The sequence below is a fragment of the Pyrgilauda ruficollis genome, unplaced genomic scaffold (assembly GCF_017590135.1).
Source record: "Pyrgilauda ruficollis isolate IOZ18807 unplaced genomic scaffold, ASM1759013v1 scaffold4, whole genome shotgun sequence".
Taxonomy (NCBI): domain Eukaryota; kingdom Metazoa; phylum Chordata; class Aves; order Passeriformes; family Passeridae; genus Pyrgilauda; species Pyrgilauda ruficollis.
The window spans coordinates 16067326-16091632 of record NW_024525489.1 but is presented as its reverse complement, the minus strand read 5'-3'; the positions used below and the strand labels follow the sequence as shown (position 1 = coordinate 16091632).

Genomic DNA, 24307 nt, shown 5'->3' with positions numbered 1-24307 from the left:
CAACTCCACACTTTTCATAAAACCTTGTAATGTTGCTATTGTCATCTGCTCCAAGCACCATTGGAAACTGCAGGGGAATTCTCATATCTACTTTGCCTTTAAAATGCAAACATCCAAATTATAATTCTATTGCATTATTGTGTACATGGGTCTCCCTAGACATCTGTGCACTTGCAAGTCTGAAGACAACAGTCAGACAGTATAGATCTCTTTGATACACATGGAAGTTCGCCTGTTCAAGTCAGAAATTATTCTCAACTAAATCAATTCATTTGAATCAAATTATTCAATTTCCAAACAAGCTAATGGCTGATTAAGTAGAATAAATGACAGAAAACACAGTGGGAAGTCTCAGGAGAAAGAAGAAAAACAATACTCAGTGTGATCAAGGTACACACTAATTGTTAGACTGACAAGTGAAAACAAAAATTGAAACAGAAAGACGTATCTACCAGCTTATTATAAGCTGAAAGAGTTCAAACACCAGCTTGCTTATAAAGAATGGAAACAAACCAAATTCTATAGACAATACAACCTCATTCTAATTTCAAGCATAAAATGCCACCTAAAAGTAGACACAATTAGGAGTCATTTTAATTTATCTGGCTTAAAATTTCTTTCCAAGTTTCACAGTGGAGGACTAAATATACCATTAACTCAGCACATGGTCAGATTAGAGTACTACAGATATTTTTCCATAAAAAAAAACCTGCTTGCACAGCTATCACTGATACTTCGTCCTCCAGTGCAATTTTTTTTTTGTTTGTTTGTTTGTTTTTTTGTTTTGCTCTTGGGAAATGTGCTTATTCCTTTAGGCAGCATTGTCTTTCAGATTTTCCAATTCAGTATTTCCTAAAAGCTGGTGGAAGACCACAGATGTGTATTTTTAACAGATAAAACAGGCAGAAAACACTAATTTTATAAAAGATGCAAACAGGGACCTCTGTATTTACAATGTCTTACAGCTTCTTCTGCAAAAGATTTACAGGCTATTTGTTCTGCAAACGTTCTCAAGTTTCCTCTCCTTGTCTGAGGTCTCTGACACTCAGGAGTCAGCCATCAGGCTCCAGAAATGCCTCGTGTTTCAAGAGCTTCTGTTCAAGTTTTATACTGAGATGGCTTTAAAGAAACAACCAACATATCATCTTTCCTCATTCGTGTACTTTAGGAAAATACAGTTGCTGGCCAAAACAACCCACATGGCTCAATGCCAAGGCAGCAATAACTACCATCACGCTGAGAACACATGGGAATTCCTGAGGCAGCTACAGTAGGGAAGAAGGGGAATGCTTGAACTCTGAGTTCAGCAATTCATTGCCTCTCCTGGAAGACATCAGGAGAAGACAGACATAAAACATGGATCACCTAGAAAGGTTACACACCATCCCTGTTATCCTTGCATTTTGTGGATACTCAGTACACAGTCTGTACAGTACACGGTCTGTAACCATGAGTGAATATCTAAGCAGAGCTGAATGAAGCAAAATGGTTTTCCTGGGAAAAATATTCACCACTTCCTAACTTCTCAGGATTTTAAAGACTAGAATGAAAATGCCTAAACACTTCTTTCCAGATATTATGAAATTTCCAAAAGATTGCAGTGTTCTATTCATCAACCATTAAACAAAAGCCTACTGCAAGCCTGAATGGAACATGGAATGAGTTCAGCTGAAATAAATGTAGAGCTTTCCTTCAATATAACCCTGCCTCTTTGATAAGGAGTAGAGTCTCCAATTCAACACCAAGTGTTACACTGCCACGCTACTGACACACTTGAGATGGCAAAGTGGTTTGCTAGAGCTAAAGTGCGGGAGAAACAACCTGAGCAAGCTGGCCAGGATTAGAAACCAGAGTTTCTAAGAGGCTGATGACAGAACTGAAGGCATAAAAAAGCTTCTGCAGAGTCCTTAAAACAGACCTTTGATCCAGCTACCCAGGTTACTCAGGAGCCAATCTCTGAACAGAAGTCTCAGGAAGATACAGGTCTTGGATCCATGACTGGTCTTACCAGTTCCAGTTGAACCTTCCTCTAGCAAAAACTGGGATCCACAACCACTTTCACTTGGACACCAATTCTAGAGGATGAGATGGGTGGAGGAGAAGGATTTAAAATTCTAAATCAAATACAAGGGAGACCTCAGTACCAGCAAAAGCTGCTTAAGAGAGGTGACTGGTACAGGGGATAATGAGGAAGAAGTTACACTTGCTGGAAAAACATGACTGTCCTCTAAAGAAAGTTGAGGGCATCCAAGTGGTGAATGCCATATGGAACACCAAAACATTTTCATGAAATGAAGGTCTTCCAAAGACAGGAAGATCTAAGAAAATCTAGGCAAATGTGAGACTCACAAGGAATGACATAGAGAAGATCTAAAACAACCAAAAAGCTGAGAAGAATGAACAGAACGGGTGCACAATACCCTTCATACTGAATGGGATAGCTGCAAAGTTAATCAGGGACTCAGAGACCACCTCTACAGGCACTGTCAGAATAAAAACATTATCTAACTACCTGTGTATGGGTGTTCTCAAACACAATGCAAATATATTTGATAATAGCTTAAAAGGGAACTTACAACAGTAGACTTCCCAGTTAGGGTTCTGGTGGCTGCCACAGAATGAGAAGGAAAGAACTTTGCTGATTTTTGTGTTGCTGTCACTAGATTGCCTAGACACTGGTGTAACATGAAATACATTACACTGGCTAATGCTGTGACAGGTTGTGGACACAATATATGTTACAATAACAACATGTCCGAGTGCCATAAAAGCAGATAAAGTAAAAGCAATTTCTTATGGGACAAAGTCATCTAGGAGGATAAAAGATCATGGAATCATAGAACAGCTGCCATATGTATAGGGACATCTTCCACTAGACCAGGCTGATCAAAGCCCCATCCAAGACGGCCTTGAACACTTCCAGGGATGGGGCATCCACTTGTTCTCCGGGAAACTTGCTCCAGTGTTTTACCACCCTGTTTCACCCTGATGGTGAAAAATTTCTTCCTAATATCTAATTTGAATCTACCCTCTTTCAGTTTAAAACCATTATCCCTTGCTCTATCACTACAGTAATTCTACATAAATTTAAACGCTCACTAAAGAGATGTGATTTTTGCATAATCATCTACCACAAGACCCTTGTTTCAATTCACTTACATGAAAAGACAGCATGTATTTTAACATATCTATAGGTTTTCTGAAAAATACAAGTGAAACTGCTAATGGTGAATTGCTCAAGTGATATCTCTATTGTGCCTAGGACAACATAAGTTTTTATTAGAAACAAAAGATTAAAAATAATAAAATAGGTAATTTCTTCCTTTGGAATCAAAACCAATTCAGCGATGGTATATACCAGTTTTAGAGCTAGATTGCTAATCTAGATTGCTATTTAGCCTTAATGCCTTTAGAACTGATAAACAATGCAGACTCATATTAAAAATATTTTAGTACACCACAGATAAAGAGCATTCTCTTAAGTAGATTCTTGAAGTGAAGAATCTACATTTTTGTAGATTTACTCTCCTTCCTACTATGCCATAAATTGAAAGGCAATTAAATACGATACAAAATTCTAGTCCAGTTCTGTTCCAAGTTACATTCCATTTCTATCCAGATATAGCATAAATTAAACCTTATCTAAAAACTATTTCCTACTATGTCAAGGTATTAATCATTTTCATGAGCTGTATAAAAATGAAAGCATTTGAAAATTTGGGGTGGGGGGAAGAACTGTACTGTTTTCTAAGTAAATCTTTAATGCACATATTAATTGCCTCTCTGACCCTCCAATGGGGCTGAGTAGATGATGAAAAGGTAAAAGGTTTGATCACCCAGAGATTTAACACTTGGATTTGTTGACCAAGCACTTTCACTTCTTTACCATACTGCAGACCAAATGGCGGCACTGCCAGTCACAGCAGCCCCAGATTGAGACATTTTAGCCACACACAAGGGAAAAATGACAGGGCAAAGACTATTAAACAAGGAAAAAGGAATTCTATGACTAATTCATTTAAGAAATTTTTTCAGAGGTTTTCTTCTAAACAATACAAATATAATCCTACTCCTTCATGCTACTTGAGCCAACAGAGAGGTTTGCATTTGTAATGCCATTCAGCTATCTGTAACTAAGTGATAGTGAAATGGTCCAATTCAAAGCATCTTCATTTGCTTATCCAAGTCTATTGGGCTCCAATCTTGCAAGACTGCATCTGTAAAAAGCTTATCATCACTTTTTTGGCATATGAAATTTATCTGCTCCTGTTATGCTCAACTTACAATTGCTTTTTCTACTCCTCATCCCACCACATCATTCTTGAAACTGCTTTTTTAAAGCGAGGACTCATGTAGAAAATAAAGTACTGGAAATTTTGATAGTTAAACGTATAAAAATTATTTCTGAACTTTTTCAAATCTACAACATATTAAGGATTATGGTGTGAACTTTTTTAAGAAGCATGTGAAGCAAACTTACTCCTAGGATTTAGTGAACATACTAATCCTGGATGCTGCTCTCCTCTCAGAAGAATACTACTGTATCCTATATTATCAGCAAGATATTCAAGCCAGCATGCATATGTTGCAAGAATTCCTCTCAGGAGCCAAAGGACAATGCTGCCAACTCATTGAGAGTGAGCCACTCCCAAAATCTGAGGGAGGTGTGGGAACTGTCCTTCAATGGTAAGTAGTTTGGGGAAGGGGATACATTTCAATTTTATAAAGTAAACCCTGTGAGACAATATTAATTAAAAAGTCCTAGTTCTTTTTAATTTGTTTGTTTGTTTTGTTTAAAGTTAGAATCCAAGTTAAAAAAAGAAAAGGACAAGTGACTATGGATAGAAATTGAAAAGGAAGGCACTCTGACTGTCAAGTTTTTAAGGCAAGCTTAGTATCTTCAGGAGACCAAATCAGATTCCAGCAACACTGGTGGCCTCTAGCTATAATTACACCCTTTAAACCTTAATTCAATCCTCTATCAGCTTTCCCACTATTTTTCTCAGAACAAGACAAGCAGATTTAATTACTTAGATTTTGTTCTTTTTAATATTGGCACAGTGCTAACACCTCGCTGTTCTCTATGGAGTTTTCTTGGTTATATGGTTTTATTAAAAGACTGACCAAGAACAGCTGAGGGTGAGGGGAGGAGCGTGTGTATGAAATATCTATGAGAACACAGTACTGAATGAATATTGAAATTACCAAATCTGTAACAGATGATAGCACAGAGCAGGGGTATAAAACAGTAGCAAGAAGCAGAGACCTAACAAAGACTAAACTGCCAAATTATTCTGACAACAGTCACAAAGAAAAACAAGATAATCCAAAAATAATAGGTGCAAAGCTATCCAAACAGGCCATATACTATGTTGCAAAAAATCTTATGAAACATGTACAAGTATGTGAGCAATAAAAATATAAGCAATTTATAATCATTGTCCTGTTCCATTTTTCACAGATAAAAATATAAATCAGATTTTGATAAAGATTTTTACACTTAAAAATAAATTTCCAAAGGAATCTATAAATTTGAAGAAACTTAATTTACAACAGGAAAAACGGGGTACATCTGAAGTATTGACATATTCAGCTTTTTAATAAAAGACCACAACCAACATTAAAAAAACTACAGTAATGTTTTCTGTAAGAGCTCTAATACAATTTTTGTTCAACAACCTCCTTGGAGAAGCGAGCATCTTTACCAAGACCAGAGACAGCCTGTTCTAAGCTTTCCTAACATAATAGCTGTTTTCCTGTTTTCCAAACATTTAGCTTTCCTAACATAATTGCTGGAAATTTAAGATAAGTGTCTCATAACAGCCTGATGAAAGCTGAAGCAACTGGTATTTTGATGTTGATGCCAAATCAGTATGTTTTGTTCTGTTTGAACCACTGCATTAGAAATCAGTGTGACACTAAATGTAACCTCTGAGTGCAAGAACAAGAATTTATGCTATCAGATGTTTACTATTCCCACTTTTCCCCTGGCATTGCTCAAGGAGTTTTCACCATTATAAATACACATTCAAGAGTTTGCTCACAAAAGAAATGCCAATTTATCATCAGATTTAAGGGTCTCCATTTTCCTAGCTATTATGTACAAGGAACAGGTCAAGAACAGGATATGTGGCAGAAGTCAATCTACTCCTACTGTATGGGAAATTATCAACTACTTGTTAACCAGCTCAGTGCCATGTCATCTGCCCCTAATCATGGCACTTTCCTTTAATTGCTTTCTGGTTCTGTTTGTATTACGCTGTTATTTCAGTGGCAATAAATGAAACAGACAATCATAATTTCTTCAAAGAGTTCATTGTGTTAAAAACGCAATTTCATAAAGTCTAAATGACCGTCTAAAGTCTAAAGTCCATAACCTTATAGAACAATGTCTCTGCTTTTAATAAATTATTATCAAAGGTATACTAAAAAAATACAAAAATTTTGAATTTAATTCTAACAATGAAAAAGAGATGTGATATGCAGTTAGATGAGTCTAAAGTAAATCTCAGAAAATGCATAGTCCTTAATATTGTATTAGAAAATTTTGAAATTAAGGAAAACCATCCCATTTTTCCTACAGTAGACTCATTCATCCATAAATCTGCATTTTTTCCTATAATTTTAACACGCAAGTCTTGCAAAGACCCTTCAAATATAAAGGGAGCCTCCTCAAATCGGAGGAAACATTGAACCTGAAGTCAACTGGCTCACTTTTCATGTTCCATGTAACTGCGCTTTGTTTCCCTTTCTGTTTCCTCTTTTCATACAAGAACTTCTCTTTCCTCTAATCTTTTTTAAAGCTTTCTTTTCTATTATCCCAATGTCTGTGTTCCTTTATTCCCCCTTTCAAATAAAATCTTTACTTACAGAACACGAATGATCTCTATGATCACTATGGCACTGTCTTCCTTAAGAAACACAGTAGTATATGAAAATCAAAATAACTAAATATATTTCTAGCAGGCACACAACATGTGAAACATCTGTAAGACCATATTGCTGACAGATTTAGTTTTTCTTCTTTCTTTCTCACCTACTCCATTAAAAAGTGTATTATTGCTTTGGCTGATTTAAGGCAATCCAAATAGCAACCCACTTAATAACAATATACAGCAATGTAGACTTAGCCATGAAATTAAAAATAATGGAGGAGTACAAGACAACTACAATTGTTTCTACTTGCCCGCAGACATACTAGGTTATGCTAATTGTGGAGGTATTTTGCAATTTTATACATCAAGGAGGGCAGAGGTATTAACACAAAACCCCCTTTAGATCCTAAGACTCCAGGAGCTAAGTACTCCTCTGTCCTAGCTCTGACCTCTTGTTAAACTCTGATCCCAGGAATGCACAATGACTGATTTCAAAGAGGTTTCAGGAATCCACAATTATCTAGTAATTCACATGCTGTAAGTCTGCTTGTACAGTTGGGACCTTTGTGCACAGGAGAAGGGAACTCTGCTTTCATCGCTGGCTTGCCACACACGCCGACAAGGACACTTCAGTCATCAGCTGGCGCTCAGCAAACAGACTTTATTTTTAAACATGCTCAACAAAATAAAAAGACTCTTTCAAGAACATGCTTGCTCTAGGTGTTCTATTTAAGATCAGTTCACACATGTGTACTAGAAATAGAAGATATTTTAAACTGGTAATTTTTCTGAAGTAAATAAAGATTTATTTTCATAGTATTCTGTATTTCCTGATAGAAGGATCATTGAAGTTATCATTGACAAAGAATGAAGTGGATATTTTTCATTCTCTTCACCCAAGCACTTGCAAACCAAGTTATATTAGACTGCATAAAAATAGAACATGATTTTACTTTTGTGAAACAAAAATAATTTGGCTTATGCATCACTTTTTAATCCAACAAGCTGAAACAAATTTGGAAGTAAAAATGTACCATTAATCTTTCCAATGTATCAATGTTACTAAGTGTTAATCTAAACTCTAAATTTATGAAATATTTATCTGTGACCGCTTCTTTGACTTTATAATCTATCTTTCTGAATACAGTCCTTAGCATTTTACTCTAGTTGTCTTGAACATGCTGAGCTATATTTGCAACAATGGCAGTATGATGACTGTATAGAATCTGCAGACTGCTGCACAGCCTCAGCTAGCCAGGTCAGCTCTGAACTAATACATTATTGCAGTTCCTAGGAAGTTTACAGAAAATATGTCAAAGAATAAAGGGAGGATACTGAGAAGATGCCACAGTAAATGTGCACCCAAAGGGTACCCAAAAGAGAATAACCTTGATTATACAATCATTGCCATCTTCTACTTTATGAATTCTTTGCAAGCTTTTTACTAATTTACACAAGGGGCTGAGAATATGACAATATTCTATGGCTGCCATGACCTTCCACCAAGTAAGCCAAGTAGCTACGTCTACAAGAAAAATTTTCTTTTTAGTGCAAAATCTTTTCATTTATGTTAATTTTTGCTCAAATATGTATTTATTTGGCATATGCATGAATCAGGTTTTGGGAAATTTGTTGTAAAAACACAAACTCAAATAGTGTTGCATAACTGTGGAAAAAAACCAACTCTAAAACTGTCATTTTTTAAAATCACAGTAAGTTACACCTACTTGAACAACAACAGAAGTTAAAATGTAAGCAAGTACTTGAAATTTGTTCTCCTACAGTTCCAGAGAGTTCCATCTTCCACTTTTTAAAGTGGTCATGCAAAAAAATTAGATGTTTTTTCCTCCTTTAACTAGATGAGATTTTTTTTCTAGCATGTCTTCTGTCATCTCCATCAATTAAGTCCTTACCATCAAACACCTTCAAAAGTTAACTTTTGCAAAATTAATTAAATTAACTGAAAGTCAATCTAGAGACATGAACTCCTCAAACAATTTTAGCAGAAACCAACTTCATGCATCTGTCCCGTGAAGACCTTTTTTCTGCTTTGAAAATACAAGATTCTGCATTTCCACCGGACTGCTATAACCTACTTCATGTAGCTTTTATTCAGTATCAGCATTTATTGTCACAGAAGTACGCGTTATTATCCTGCATTCACAGCACTTGAATTGTTGAGAACAAGTTAAAAATTACTGAGCCATCGAGACACCAACCTTGTGGGCAGGGTGCAGCAGCCATCGGCCGTCAGCCTGACTTGGGTTTCATAGCTATCCAGGGGGCAAACAACTTGCTGAACAGGAGGACATTCGACTGTGCTGCAATCCACACTGAACACTACGGAGGAAGGGAAGAAGAACATTTCTTTTACTCATGCTTTAGAAGCTTTCTGCAAATTACTTCCTCATAAGCAACCACTTATGCATCAGCCTTTCAAGTCACAAAAATTATCCAATGAATGTGTGCTTGCTAGGTAACAATACAAAAAGCCTCCCTTTCTCTTTAAGATTCGCTTTTTAAAATTATTAGGAAGCAACTGAACTGATAATAGTTAATTAAAAAAAATACAGAAGCTAAGACAGGCAACCTTACACAATCATTAAAACTGTGAATATTAGTAAATAGAAGTAGCCTAGTTATGGAAGAATATATATATTTCCTACAGCTTTTAAAACAGTAAACAATTAAAACTGTGAATATTAGTAAATAGAAGTAGCCTAGTTATGGAAGAATATATATTTCCTACAGCTTTTAAAAGAGTAAACAATTCATTGTTTAATTTTTTAACTAATTAGAATCTGTTTAAACAGCAAAATACTTGGGTTATAGAGAAAAAAGCGATACACTACAGATATATGTGTGCATGTTTAATGTACATTTTTAAAGACTATTTTATTAGGTTGTCTTGTTTGTATATTTATATATGGCAAAAATGAAATGCAAGTTAACAAATCTTTCTGCATTAGTGAGATGAAGAATTCTACTTAAAAGAAGAAAGACTGACCGACAGTTTTTAGAAAGCAACAAATGTCTAGAAATGCAAAGGAAAAAAAACCCAAACCAATCTAAATATGTATTTAATGTTCCAAGTTCTACTCAGGAAAGCTGAAACATATCTTTCTCTCATTTGCTCCTAAGTCTTCCATGCAAGAAACACTACCAGCTCAGGCAATATGTATGTGCTATGCCTTTTCATAATTATACATAGAAAGTGCAGAATAAAACACAGTTCCCTCTTTAAGAAATTAGCTACTTTCTGACTGAACAAGAAGGATGAACAGAATGTTATCAGACTGCAAATTATGCAGTACAATATCCATGATTACTGATTAAACTTCATTGCAATATTGACACTATCACAGCGGCTTACAGAACCACTAAAGTACTTGACAATGCTACCCACATTTCTTGCAAGAGCTCATAACCTTCAAAGGGCCAATTTTCCTCTTCTGGTCTCACACTTTCCAAGCTTGATCGTCAGTGGTACATAGCAATAACTGATTCTGTCATCATGAGACATTAGTATCAGAATTACATCTGCTCTGCATATCTCCATTGCAGTGGTTACAGTGTGATAGTACATGGCTCACTAATAGAGAAAAGCAGCCCAGACTGTCTTTTTAAATCAAGTACAAACTTCAAAAACATTACAAACAAATCCCAAGTTAAGACTAAGCAATTTTTTTTTTTTTATTATTACATTATTAGATTAATCATAAAACAGCTGAGGTAGGACAGGACCTCTTAGAGGCTCCCAAGCCAGGCCCTGTAGATCTGGATTATGCCCAGGTGGCTTTTCAATTTCTCCATGGATGGAGACTCCACTACCTCTCTGTGAAAACTGTGTCAGTGCCCAGTCACCCTCATTGTGAAAAAGTGCTTCCTGATGTTCAGATGGAACCTCCTGTGTTTCTATTTGTGCCTCTTGCCTCTCTATAGTCCTATGACTGAAAATAACCTGGCTCCACTGAAAAGAACCTGGCTCTGCTTTTACATCCCCCTCTTCAGGTGCATTGATGAGATCTTCCCTGAGCCTTCTCATCTCCAGGTGGAACAGTCCCATCTCTCTCACAGTTTCCTCACAGGAGAGAGAAGAAAACAGATAAGAAATGAAAAACATTTGAAAAAGGAAAAACTGTTTCTACTTTCCTTCAGATTTAAACAGGTTTCCCAAACTGGAAAAAAGTATTGACAGAAACTTACAGATAAGCTGAAAATACTCTGAGGTTACAGAACAGCCTATAATTGGATTCTTCATTTCTTTAAAAGGTATCCCCCAGACTAGCTGCACTACTGTCCTGAAAAATAAGACTGCAAACATTTGCCACTGACTGTTTAGTTTTCTTTTCATATCCTACTCTGACTCCAATAATTAATACATGCACATGTACATGTGTTCATGAACAGTTTATTATAAGCTGTTATTATATACCTTATTCTAAACTAATTATTTTTGTCTATCATAGGAACTTTAAGCTTTAAATACAGTTTGACAAATCTGTGTCTTCAAGAACTCATAAATATGCTCCAGTTTCCAATCAGTGAAGATTCACCCTATCAACCTTTGCTTACAAGTCTTCAAGAAATTTCATATACACTGAATATGTATATAGAAGTATCTGCGAGTTACCACTTTTCTACAAGAATGTAGCAGAAACCCTGCCATCTTTGCAGACCCTGACATATCTGCAGTCATGTGTTACCTCCTTTCTGGACTACAAATCCAAAGGTTTTGAAACTGCTAACGAAACCAGGTGAATAAAACTTTCTAGCAGAGTAAGTTATCAAAGTATACTAAGTGTGTTAAGTTTCACCCTGTCATATTTCAACTAATAAAATGGCTGGCTCTTCAACTAATACAATGTACAGTTTAGGGCAAGATCTAAGTAAATACCTATGCATCTAATGGTGAAGGAGCAAGTCAGTATTTGCATTTCTGATGAAACAGTGGCTCAGCACAGGCTAAGGCTTCAAAAGTCGCAAATTTCTGAGGGTTCAGTACAAGGATACACAGTCTGCTTTTACAGCATGGAAGCATCACATGACACCCTCTGCTTTCAGTTCAGATGCGTTTCAACTCATGAACAGTGCAACACAACACAACTACACATGATATTGGTAGTCACATTGTCTGCCATGGGAGAAGTAGAAAGGAAGCATCTACCCATGAAAAGGCTTTAACCTTTTTACATTCCATGAAACTCAGAACTCATACATATCATATATATATATATATATATATATGATATATATAATGTATATATTTGAGATATATATATATACACATGTATATATATGTTGTATATACATACAACCACAGCATTCCTGGACCTACAGTGCAGCTATATCACTGCCTGAACCACTTTCTTACCTGCCCGATCCCAGGTATTTCCCAACATGGATCTCCACATTTGCTGATTTTTTCCCCTCCCTCACCTTCATTGCCAACTTAAAAGCCATTTCTCCAGCTTCATTAGAAACATATCTGTAATTCTTCCTCACTCTTTTTGTCCAATCCTTTCCCACTCCTATCTCAAGTTCTGTCAACATAAGCTTTTAACAAATCATCCAATAAAACAACGTAAGTACTATTCTATAAGTGACAGAGGACAAAAGAAAAACATTCTAGAATTCTATTTCCCTAAGCTCTGCATAAAAACTTGATTTTGCTGACCCTTGTCCTTAGTGCAAGATTGTATAAGCTCCAGCTCTGATTTTCAGTGCTGAAGCTGTATCAGGGTGGAGCACAAACTACTTCCCTGTGCGTCATTACACGCTACCTACTAAATTATGCTGCTGGTCTCGGACTTTCCATCAACCCTGACTGCACAGAATTCCCCAAAGAAGCAAGGCAAACAATAACATTTTCTTTACAATGTGTTTAAACCAGTATTTGGTAGAAGGAAAAAAAGAGTAATTTTCAGGCCATGCTGGAGATGAGTGAATGAAAGCTCTGCTAAAAAAGACTTCTGAAAAAATGACAGATGAGTAGTCATTTCAACACAGGTTATGTCTATCATGACAGACATTTCCAAATGCTTTCCCAAAAATGTCAGAAACTAAAAGATGACATTCTCCATTGCACCATATGCAACAACAAAAATTACCAAAAAAGGTACAAACATCTGTTGGACAACTGCCAAAGTATTTAGCTTGTTTTATTCAGAAGTGACAGCTAGAGTTCCTATCAACACTTCAGCAAAATACATTTTAATTTAGTTTTCAACTCAATCATGTTTATACAAACAAACATGATTTTAAAAATGTTGTCCTTGTTCATAGTTCATGTTCATAGCACATACACTCCCACAAATCTTGTTTTGGGTTATTTTAATTCTTGCTGTTAACAGATTATGCAGTTCCATTTCAGATTGCTCATTCAAACTATCTTTAAGAAATAAAAAAGTTGAAAATTTTGAGAAATGTAATCCCCAGCTTAAAATTAAATTCAATGCACACAGACTAAATTCCCTACTTATGAATGGATAGTTACACACATCTTGTAGGAATAAAAGAGGTGACTTATGGAACCAAACTAGGGTTACCTCATCTCTGAGCTTTGCAACCACAGTAAAACAATGAGCATGACACACTTGTTCTCAGTAGGTGGCACAACTGTGATGAGATACTTGGTGAAGCAACAGGTAGGAGCATTTAAAGCAAATTAATCTGGAGGTTAATAGACATGTATGTCTCAGCTACTAAGTTTCTTCAGTATTCATTTTAACTGAAAACCAATGCCTTCAATTGTATTCCTAAAGTAAAAGGGGCAGAAGAGGAAATGGATCTCAAAATGAATTATTTTATTTTTATTCTTGTATTTAGTGTTGAGGAAACATTTTCTTTTCCTTTCACTAACTCCACTGCCAATCACAGCACTTGAACATACGCAGTTCTCAGCAGAAGGCTCCCAACTCAAATGCCAGCACTAGCTAGAGAGCAGTGTTATCTTTTTTTAAGGAACAGAACTAAACACAATTTATGCTTTAATGGCACAAGAGCTTTATCTTGGCGTACAGCAGCACTGCTGTCATAGGAAGTAGTCCTTCCAGCTTTATTTCCACCAGAAAGCCCTTGCTGGTGCAAAACCCCTATTGAGGCTAGTTAAACAGATACAGAGGTGCAGGAAGAGTGTTCTGGAAATATTACTCACAGAACTAAAGTTTTTAGGTCTGTGGCAAGTAATGGAAACGTATTTTTCTCTGTTCAACATGTTAACTCCATAGACTTGCTGATACATTCAGTAAAACTGATGACAGCAGCCCCACAAGAGCCTCTGCATGAACCTGCCAGGCCTTACTCTGTTCATGACCCATATTTTTCTAGCAATATGGCATTTCAGTAACAATTCATATAGTTCAGTTCCTCTCTAACTCTTCTTGCCCACAATTCTTCAGGACACAAAGCCAGACTCCAAAGATGCAGGATTTATTACCAGGTCTCTCAATTTCTAAGCCCCATTTGCAAAGCTCTACATTTCCCTTAAATCCCATTAAGTTTCTTTCCTTCCCCAATCTCTTCAAAGCCTCTGCTCTTCTACTCTCCTAACACACATCTTCATTTTTCCAGTCCTGTGTACCTTCACCTCTTACAACTCCCTACAGCAAAAAATACAAACCTCTTCAGAAAACAATACAGACAGAGTTACATAAATTCACTAATGTGATAGAGAATTATATTCAATTTGAAGATTCTGTAAAACTAGTGAGTTTTCAAGAAACAGCTTTCAAGAACTAATTTCCATGGGCAAGTCCGGACAGACTTATTTGCCAACTACAAGATGGGAATTCAAAGAGTATTTGGGAGGACACGATCAGAGCTAAAATTTCTTTTGAAAATTATAAATAATCTAAAGTCAGCAAGACAAAATTCAGCAAAGGCATAACTGAAGTATATAGGAGGAATTAAAATGTACAAATATAACAGTTCAGTAACAGTCATACTACAGAAAGATCCTGGCATCACAGCAGTTCACCAACTAGAAATATCTCTTGTGAAACAGTTACAATCTTATTTAAAGTTTTGCATGAGAAACAGAAGGTGACTATTCTAAAATATTTAGTGCTGATGAAGACTCTCCCAAAATCTTAGTCTGCTCTTGGATACCACATGTTAAATTGTGGATTAACTGAAAAAAACTTATAGAAAGGAAACATAACCAGGGAGGAGTCAAAAAAGACCATGTCACAAGAAATTATAGCTAATTCTAGATGAAAGAAGCCCATGGCTGACAAAACGTTCCAGGGCAAAAAATGATAGTAAAAATTTGTTCACCAACTACTCAGGACAGGGTACAAAAATGTTTGTTTAAATTTCCACACAGATTTGCACTGAATATTAGGGAAAAAACACAAAGAGAAGCACTAGAAGACACAAATACTCTACAATCTTCTTCTGTGGAAGATTTAAGAAAATGTTAAACAAGCATAGGAAAGGCACTGTTTAAGCACACTTGAAACATAGCACTGATTGCATATAATGCTTTGGATTATACCATTTTAGATACTTGCTTTCAGTTCTCTGTTTTGGCTATTTATCTTACCAAAGCCTGGATCAAAGAGTGAATTACATCTTCCACTTCACTTGGAATAACAAATCACAAGAAAGGGTGATTTGTGTTCTCATGAAATGGAAGATGAGTAAAAAACTGTTGTACAGTTTTTTAATATGCCCCTCCATAATCCTTTTGCTCTTCAGTTTTTAAGGGACAGCACTTGATAATCTAGAGAGATCTTCAAACAGAAATCCTAATTCCCTGTTCATACACAATGCATTCCTACTACGAAAAAACTGTGTATAATCTAATCAATATATAAAGCATGTCACTTGCACTAGTAGCATTCACAGAAATGCAAGGTTCTCACTAGGTTACTTTTCCCTTGCTACTCAGTTTAAATTAATGTCTAAGGGAAAAAGAAAGTAAAATTTCCCATAATATTTTTATCCTCTGTTATTTTTAATGGGTATTGCCTACATAGAATAATTAACTTCAAGAACAATCAGAAGAATTTAGAAGCTCTACAGGCTTTACTGGATGCAATTATATAGATTATTTTGCTTGTCAGACAGAAAAAATTGAAAAATGGGAAAAGAAATTTTATCTACTTTTACCTGGCTTGCATTCATAGAGATCACAGCATTCCCCTGGCTTTCCTGATGCCTTAGAAACCAATATATTCAAATAGCCAGGTTGGCAAACCTTCCTCAAGCATCCTGCAGGATTACACACACAACGGCTTGGGAGTGGACAGCATTCACCAGGAGGTGCATAGCCTTCAATCAAGATGGAATCTTCTGGACATCGAGGAGAAAACTGGACCTCACAGCGAGCCTTGGAGCAATCAGGTTTCTCTTCTGAAAGGAAGAGAAAAATCATAATGCCATATGTGTCAGTAAAACACTAAAGTTGTGACGATAAACTCAGACCTCTCTTCTCCCTGCCCACAAAAGAATAAAAAAAGGAAAGAGCTGCTGCTGAACTGATTAGCAACAATTACCAAATATCCTTTAAAAACTGTAGTTATTTGCAAGATGCTAGGTGTCTTATGAAATATTTTACAAAATTTCTAATTTGTGCGATGTACGTGACAGCTGAATGCACACAGTCTCAAGTGGAGCTGTGAACTTACATTTGGCCAGGATGTTAAGAAACAACTTATCATATTATGTCAGCCCTGATGTTCACACCTTTTCCTTCAGTTTCCTAAGACCTTCCGCTATGGGCTGATTTAAATGGCTTGATTTATTAACCTGAATTGAACCCTCACATATTCAGAAAGCAAGTCAAAAGTTCAACAGCTACCATATTTGAATACTTTGGCAGAAGAGCATTTTTCCTGTACACACTCCCAGTGTTCACATTAGAAGTGGTGTTCCTACATACTTCAGCAGCTTGAATACTAAGAGATAAGAGGTTTGACTATGGTGGTAATGAGGTTTGTTGATGGTCCTTATGCATCTCTTCTAACTCAGGATATTCTATGATTCCTTCATGTACAAGTACTTTATGTTTTTTCTTAAAACTATCAAAGATTACTAACCTAAATGTGCTTCTAGAGAGCATTGTAGCTTTTTTCTTACAGTTAAAAATCCTACTATTTCCATCTATCTTTAAAACAGCTTTGACTAGATATGTATTTTGCCTAGAACTTTAAATAACACTTTTAAGACCAATGCTTTTTTTCAAACCTACCCTTATGTTTAGGTTCTTATCCGCTTTATTAAACACATTGTTCAGACAGAACATTACTGGTTACAGAGGCTCACTGCAGAGAGCTGCATAAATAATACATAACATACTGGTTTCAGTATTGTATTGATAGTCTTTAGTTTATGCATGTAATAAAAGCCTTGACACTCTAGCTTTTAAAATTATTTTAATTTTCCACTGTATGTTTGCTCAACATGCACAGACAAGTGATAGAACTGCTGCAGTAGCAGCCCTTAAAGTACATACTCATGATAGGCTCTTGATAGACCACTTGTACTCATGATGACCCTTAAATTCCCACTGTTCATTACTTTATGTGCCCTAGCATTATGCATCCAGTGATCTTCCAGTTTCCATGATAATCCCATCCTCATGCAATATCTCTCATGAAAATACTTTGGATTATAAATATTTTAAAAAGCTGACCTGCTCTTTTTTACTTGACTGCATTTACACACATACATGTATCTACATGAAGATAAGAATTTCCTTAAGGACTGCTTAGATAATTCAATACAAATAAAATCTGAGCAACGCAATTGGTCAAATACAATAAAAACTATTTTTGACCAATTGCCTTCCAAAAGGCAAGATTTGTCAGAAATGCACATCAAACTGTTTGAATCCAGCCTATTCAGGAGTCTAGGTGTATCATTTTTGAAGACCAATGCAAAGCCTGCTGCTGGAGTTGGTAAGATCACTTAGCAATGATATGAAAACAAGGACATGTCACTATCAATATGTAAGAAGCATCACAGGCAATAGAAGAGAGAATTTTAAAACAGAGAACCATGACAAGTATTTTTGTATGAAATATTCACTCAGTGTTTTGCAGTTATTTTGGATAGTCTGTTCCACATTAGAGTATTGTGCTTAATGGAGTTAAAGGTTACAGACTGTGACAGGACTCTCATATAAAGCCAGCACCATTTTCAGAGAAAATTATTTAAACATAACCACCACCTCACAAAAGCCATATTTATGTTTCAATACCAGTAATATAACACCAGTAGGTATTTATAAACCAAAGGTTTTCTTCTTAATCCAGTGTCACTATTACTTTTGTACTTCAGAGTCCCAAAAAATAAGCAGACAAAACCCTACTAATAGCTTCCTATTAATACTCATGTAAATACTGTGTTTCCAAATTACATCTCAAACTATGTACATATTGAAACATTCCTCTCCCAATACACAAATGCAACTGAGCAACAGGAAAGTTAAACATATTCACCCAAGCTGGATCAACCAACAGACAATTATCTTTCAGCTTCCCAAACTCTAGCCCCCCAGCAGAGTCAAAAGCAGGTTAAGAAAATTTTTGCAGACTATGTCACAATTTGTTTCTTGATTTAGATATAATTTTTCTTTATGGAAAGCAGCTACTGACTAAAACGATGTGTGGTCAGCAGTATATAAAGTGTTTGGTTGAACATCATCTTTATCTAAAACATGAAAATCCAGCAGCTCCAGGTGTAGCATTGCTACTTGTTAGTTAAAGCTTTAAGCTGCTACCCTCATGCTAGTGTAACTGCTCTCTAGGTCCAGAATTCACTGCAATGGAAGAAGATGGGAGTTCAGTTTTACTGCATTTCAGTAAAAGCTGATGTGGGCTCCTCATTTTGACACTAAATTTGGATACAAGACATTATTACTAAGCAACAATTCAGAAAAGTTTCAAGGTTTTTCCTGTTGTTATCTCAGCAAATGACAAAATCTTCTCTATCCACAGAGATCCATTACACTAAACTAGTTCTACCTTTTCATTACTTCATTGAGGAAGGCATCGAAATTTAATCTGTTCTCAAAATAAATTATAACCATTAATACAGCCATAAGTGTCACTGCTTTAGCAGAATTCCTGATTTAATTCCAATATATACAGCTATTTAAGATTTCATCAAACAAGAACTGTTTAATAATTATTTTTTCCTTTATTAACCAACACTTCTACCCCTTACAAAAGGAACAGAAAAAAAACCCGTGTAAGAGCAAAATAATTAAAAATACACTAACAACCTCAAAAGACAGATAGCAGGATAATACCAACCTGTATTCCACAAAAAAAAAAAAAAAAAAAAAAAAAAAAAAAAAAAAACCCCCAAAAACCCTGTGAAATCACTCACAAGTGCTATTTCTACTACTTTGCCCCTTTTACATACCAGACAGACTGTTTCAAAGCAGCTTCTCAGCAGACCAAAGTAGATTGACAAGAGCCTACTGCCTCTCTGTAAAATAGACACATACACTACAAAGCACCAACCTGTCCCCTGGATGTTTTAAGCTACTGCCTATTACACAAATCAGGTTCATCCTGACCAACATCTTCACAGTCAAACAATGCATCAGGACTCAAACTCCATTTTGATAATAAATAGAATAAAAACAAATAAATATAATGTGTGTCCAGAAACGGGAGAGCTTCATTTTTCAAAGCACTGTGGAGAACCTAAAGAATTAGGCTTTTGAGGGAAGGGAGAACTATACCTGGGACTATATATGTGATTTATTATGAAACAAATTAGTACAGCAGGTATATACATATTCCTGAATAATAAGGCATCTTAACAAACAGATTACACAAGATACATGTGTCACACATTCTCACCCATAGTGCAAATTCCTTCGCAAGAAGAATTTCAAAAAACCCTAACTGCCTGTAGTGTCAGTAAAATTGCTATAGCATAAAACTCAATCTCATTTCAATACATACTTTAAAAAATATCCCTAATGTTAATAAGGAGAACAATCACTTTTCAGGGATGCATTCCGATAAAAGTTTGAACTAATAACCTACAACTCACTAAGAAAAACATAGCTGGCTGCAAGTGCTGCCTTTATGTTCAAAAAAGCAGCATTTCAAATAGCAACACAAAGAACAGAAAATATTGGTTGGTTTTCTGATGAGGTTTCTCTGTGGGACACATTCTCTTTATAGGCTTTCATCAAACACCACCAAAGCTGGAAGCATTCTGGTATCCCTGCCATCTCAGCAGCCTGAGCCAACAAAGAATCTCTGCAGAGATAAAGGAAGAGTCTGGATCAATCAAGCTTTTTCAAACGATCTATTCTGAGACAGACCATTTTCTTAAGAAATTCAGAAAGGTAGCTAGAAATACAACATTCTTAATAAATTGAACACAATCCAGACAGGAAAACTAACATTTTGATGAATTCCAGATAAGACTTCTAGTCTCGGAAACAAACTTAATATCTACTCTAAAAGACAGCTCTAGAGATCACTTCAAATAAAGTTCTTCAGTTTACCAGTGACAGGGTTATTTCTAGATATAAATTACTACTGGCAGAAGTTTTTCATTTGAAGACAAACTTTACTTTCTGTAGATCTGAAGGTTCAGGCTTACTTTTATTTTGTTAAGAGCCTGCAAGAAGAACTTGCTGTTATTGAGCACATGAGAGAGTACATCCAACAATTATTAAGAATAACCTAAGTTACAATGTATAACTGAAAAGTAATAGTTAAATAAGATACAATGCACAGTGTGCTTTATTATTAAAACAGGGATCATTCACTTAAAAAGTTAGGATGTCTCAAAAAAAATTCTCACTTTCATCTCAGAAGTGCACATTGAGCATCTCTGAAGGAGAGGCACAACAACACTCAAACTGACTTTTCTTTGCAACCACAGCATACCTATTACAAAGTGCATGAGGAGGAGGAGAACAACCTTCAAAGGCTGTAATAACAAGAAGAAATCAAGATATGAATTTGGGTTTTTTTCTTTTCATTAACTTACAAAGTGTCTATCATAAAGCAACAGCCATAAACCCAGAACTCTGTCACAAAGTTTCTCCATATCAAAAATTACAAAGTGTTTTTAAAATTATACTTCCCATGACTGTAAAAAGTTATGAGGGGGAAGTGGAGGTAAAACAGCAAGTTCTAAGCACTTATGCTTCAACCAATGATTTTTTTGAGAGAAGGCAAAAACCTTCCTGAAAGGTTTATGCATTACCAAACTGGGTACTAGTTAGATATGTTTTTATTAAGACAGTCACTGAATATAGGAAGTCTAGATCTCAGGCATTTTCAATTTCTTTTGTTAAAGTAGATCAAAAAAAAGTAGTTGTAACAAAAACCAACCAAGCCAAACCACCCCTCAACCCTCCTCATCTTTGCTAATACCAAAGCAGCATGGAAATAAAAATAGTTCCTTAAGAAAAATTAAACACTTTGCTTTCACCTCTGTATCAAATTCTTTTCCTTCATTATGTTTGCATGCTCTGCTTTGACACGCAGAGAAAGTACATGCCAAGTCCGTTTAATGAGAAAAGCAGAGCAGTTAAAACATTGGTTAGAACAGTGAAAGGATGTTAGGGTATAATCTGGTGTGGGAGAAACACAGAAGGAAAGCCCTGACAGGGATAGGAGGGTCTTCTCATTCTTCAGGTGAAATGGAACAGATCCATGCTTCTCAGGAAACCATTTCAGAGAGGAATTTTTATCATTTTGTCAGAACTTCATGTGATGCTGTTACTCAGTCACCATAGAAACAAGGGCAGAATGTTTTATTGAAGGAGATGGCTGAAGAGAAATTGGTAGTTCTCAGGTCTAAATGTTTCCACTGAGATATTTAAACAGTTCTACGGTTGATTCTTTTAAGTAAAATTTTTAATACCTATGCACATAGATATACACATAGATGGAGGGAATAATTTTTTTTTTTCTGTTAGGTCCATACAAAGAACACAGAATAAGAAGCAGTTTGAAATAGCAAGCTTCATATTTCATTTTTCTGAACTGGTCAGAAGAGGATGCAGTTTATAGGGTGAACATTTTGCATGACTAAACAAAGCAATGCTCTACAGTTGGCACACATGAAGGCATGGGTTCAGCCTTGCATTTTGGTTTCACTGTAAACTATTTTTGTGAAATCTAGGCTAAAACACAGTCACTTTTATGGTACAGTCTTACAGTCATCATTGAGATACATTCCAAACAATAGGCATACTGTACTGTTACACAGTGGCAGGAAGGAAATATTAAAAGGATTAGGGATAAACAAGAAAAATGATTACCCAGCTGAAGCAGTCAGACAGACAGGGATCGATACTGGAATGCAAAATACCCGAAAGGATTTTCAAGAATCAAAAGGGCAGTTATAGTAGATTAAAAAATGAGATTAACTTACACATACAATATGCACAGGACTGCATACGGATGAACTGCTACAAATAAAAAAGCAAGTAGGAGCCTGACCTTTCACCTAAAACTGAACTTTATTTAAAATCTGTTCTATTTTTTAAATGAGTCTTGCTACACTTCCCAGCATTCTGGTGCTCCAGATTTCATGTACTACACAGTGGGGCAACCTGTCTCACCCACATTATAGCCTAATCTCATAATATAATAGCCTGGAACTAACCTGGGTTAAAAAAGTCACACACAAAAAGGCAGTCACAGATACCAGCTTTAAGAAACATCCATTCATTGATACACATCTTTGCAACACAGTATTGACTATAGATTTGCGAAAGATTTTCCATTTTGAGAACGAAATAACAAGAAAAACGGTTATATCACTCGAGACAGCTACAGTCAAGGAAGACAATAATCCTCTTTGGGTAGACAGCAAAGCTATTTTAATTTTGTAATTCCATTTCCTGAACTAGTTTCTTTTCCTGTACTGGAAATTTTAAAAAGAAAGGTGGTATTCAAAACAAACAGACCCCAAAAAACATCACACCATAATCACAAACAATCCTGACCCCAAACTGATGTCTTCCAAAGAAAGAGTTAACAGACTCAATGAGAATCTGTCAAACACCTGCATCTAAATGGAAATACAAGTTCTATGAAACCAATAGTGTTTGTGGCCTTTGGGTTCAGGCCTCCCAGCTCACAGCATTCGTCTGTTATGATAGAAAAAATCAGGTCTTAAAAACTCAAAAGTAATTTTACTTTTCCTCCATTTCGCTCAAAACCTGCTTTCAACAAATATGTATTAGTTTGACACCAACAAGTTAATCCAAATCAATAATGGATAATGTTACCTGCCAGAACTGTACAGGAAGGACTGAGCCCAGCCCAGTGCACAGAACACAGGAAGCTGTGCCATGCCTGGGACAGCATCCATTTCTACTGCTAATTGCACTGCTTTCTGTAGAAATAAAGCACCTTTAAGCTTCAGCACTGAAAATCCTTCAGAAGTTAGTTGGAGAAATGAGCAGATAGCTGTAGTCAGATTTACAGTTGTGTTGCCTGTATTGAAAAATAACATTTAAAAATGTATTCAATATTGTCATGGCTGGAATAGCATTGTACATTGTAATTTCTTTATATAAGAAGGTATATTATGTGGGATGAATGGTACTACTCCTACTAGTGCTCAATCTTTATATTGGCCAATCAACTGGAATTTTCAAAGAAAAAGTATGTAAACAGTAAGGAGATGGTCTCACCTAGGGAATTAGGACTTTGAAGAACGCCAAACCATTCTGGGAATAAACCAAAAATGGGAATACTAGATTTATAATCAGTATAAACTGCATATGATTTGATGACTTACAAAAATGCATACCTGTAGTAGATATAAGTAAAGCAGAAAGTATTACTTATTGCAACAGTATATCCAGCTGCAAAATCAAAGATAATGTTGAATGAGTACCAAAGTAATGATAAAGCACAACTATCTCGAACAATTCTGCTTAATTCAGGTTAAGAAAACAATATGAGCCTAGCTGATTTCTGGAGAAATAATCACAAATATTCACTGAAGGAGAAGCACTGTAAGACACAGTTGGATGTGACAAGGAGAACAGGATTTGAATTGGAGGACACACTGTATACCTCCCAATAGACAAACATCTGGAGGTAGCTCAGGATGTAAGGAGAAACAAATAACTTATTCTACCACACAATCACACCCAGAGTAAAGTATCAAATTACTCTTTGCTTCCTACTCAAAGTCTAAAAACATAAGCAGAACAAGGACTTAGAAAGCACTTGCATTTGCAATAAATGCAAATTATAATGAAAATACATACATGAGTATACAAATAATAAGAATTCACATATGTATGAAGCTAGCAACTGAGACTGAACAGCAGGAAGGGCAATCAGTTTTCTAGAGCTGATTAACAAAAGCAAGACTTGTAAACATTAACTTAGAAATGAGGGGTTTGATATTCAAAGAAATTCAATTTTTGTTGTTAGCAAAATTGAATCAACCCCTGTCTGCCCTTAGTGCTTTGCCTT

The 24307-nt window shown here is 35.8% G+C and overlaps 1 protein-coding gene across 2 annotated transcripts in view; it reads right to left on the bottom strand.

Moving 5' to 3' along the window:
• The window catches only part of CRIM1 (cysteine rich transmembrane BMP regulator 1), a 175092-nt gene that overhangs the window by 76416 nt on the left and 74369 nt on the right, over nucleotides 1-24307 (bottom strand). For both annotated transcript variants that reach the window (XM_041476809.1, XM_041476810.1), the window contains exons 3-4: nucleotides 15990-16232; nucleotides 9095-9215 (exon numbers count right to left, since the gene is read on the bottom strand). In XM_041476809.1, coding sequence (XP_041332743.1) covers nucleotides 9095-9215; nucleotides 15990-16232 — 364 coding nt within the window. The remainder of the gene's footprint in view (nucleotides 1-9094; nucleotides 9216-15989; nucleotides 16233-24307) is intronic.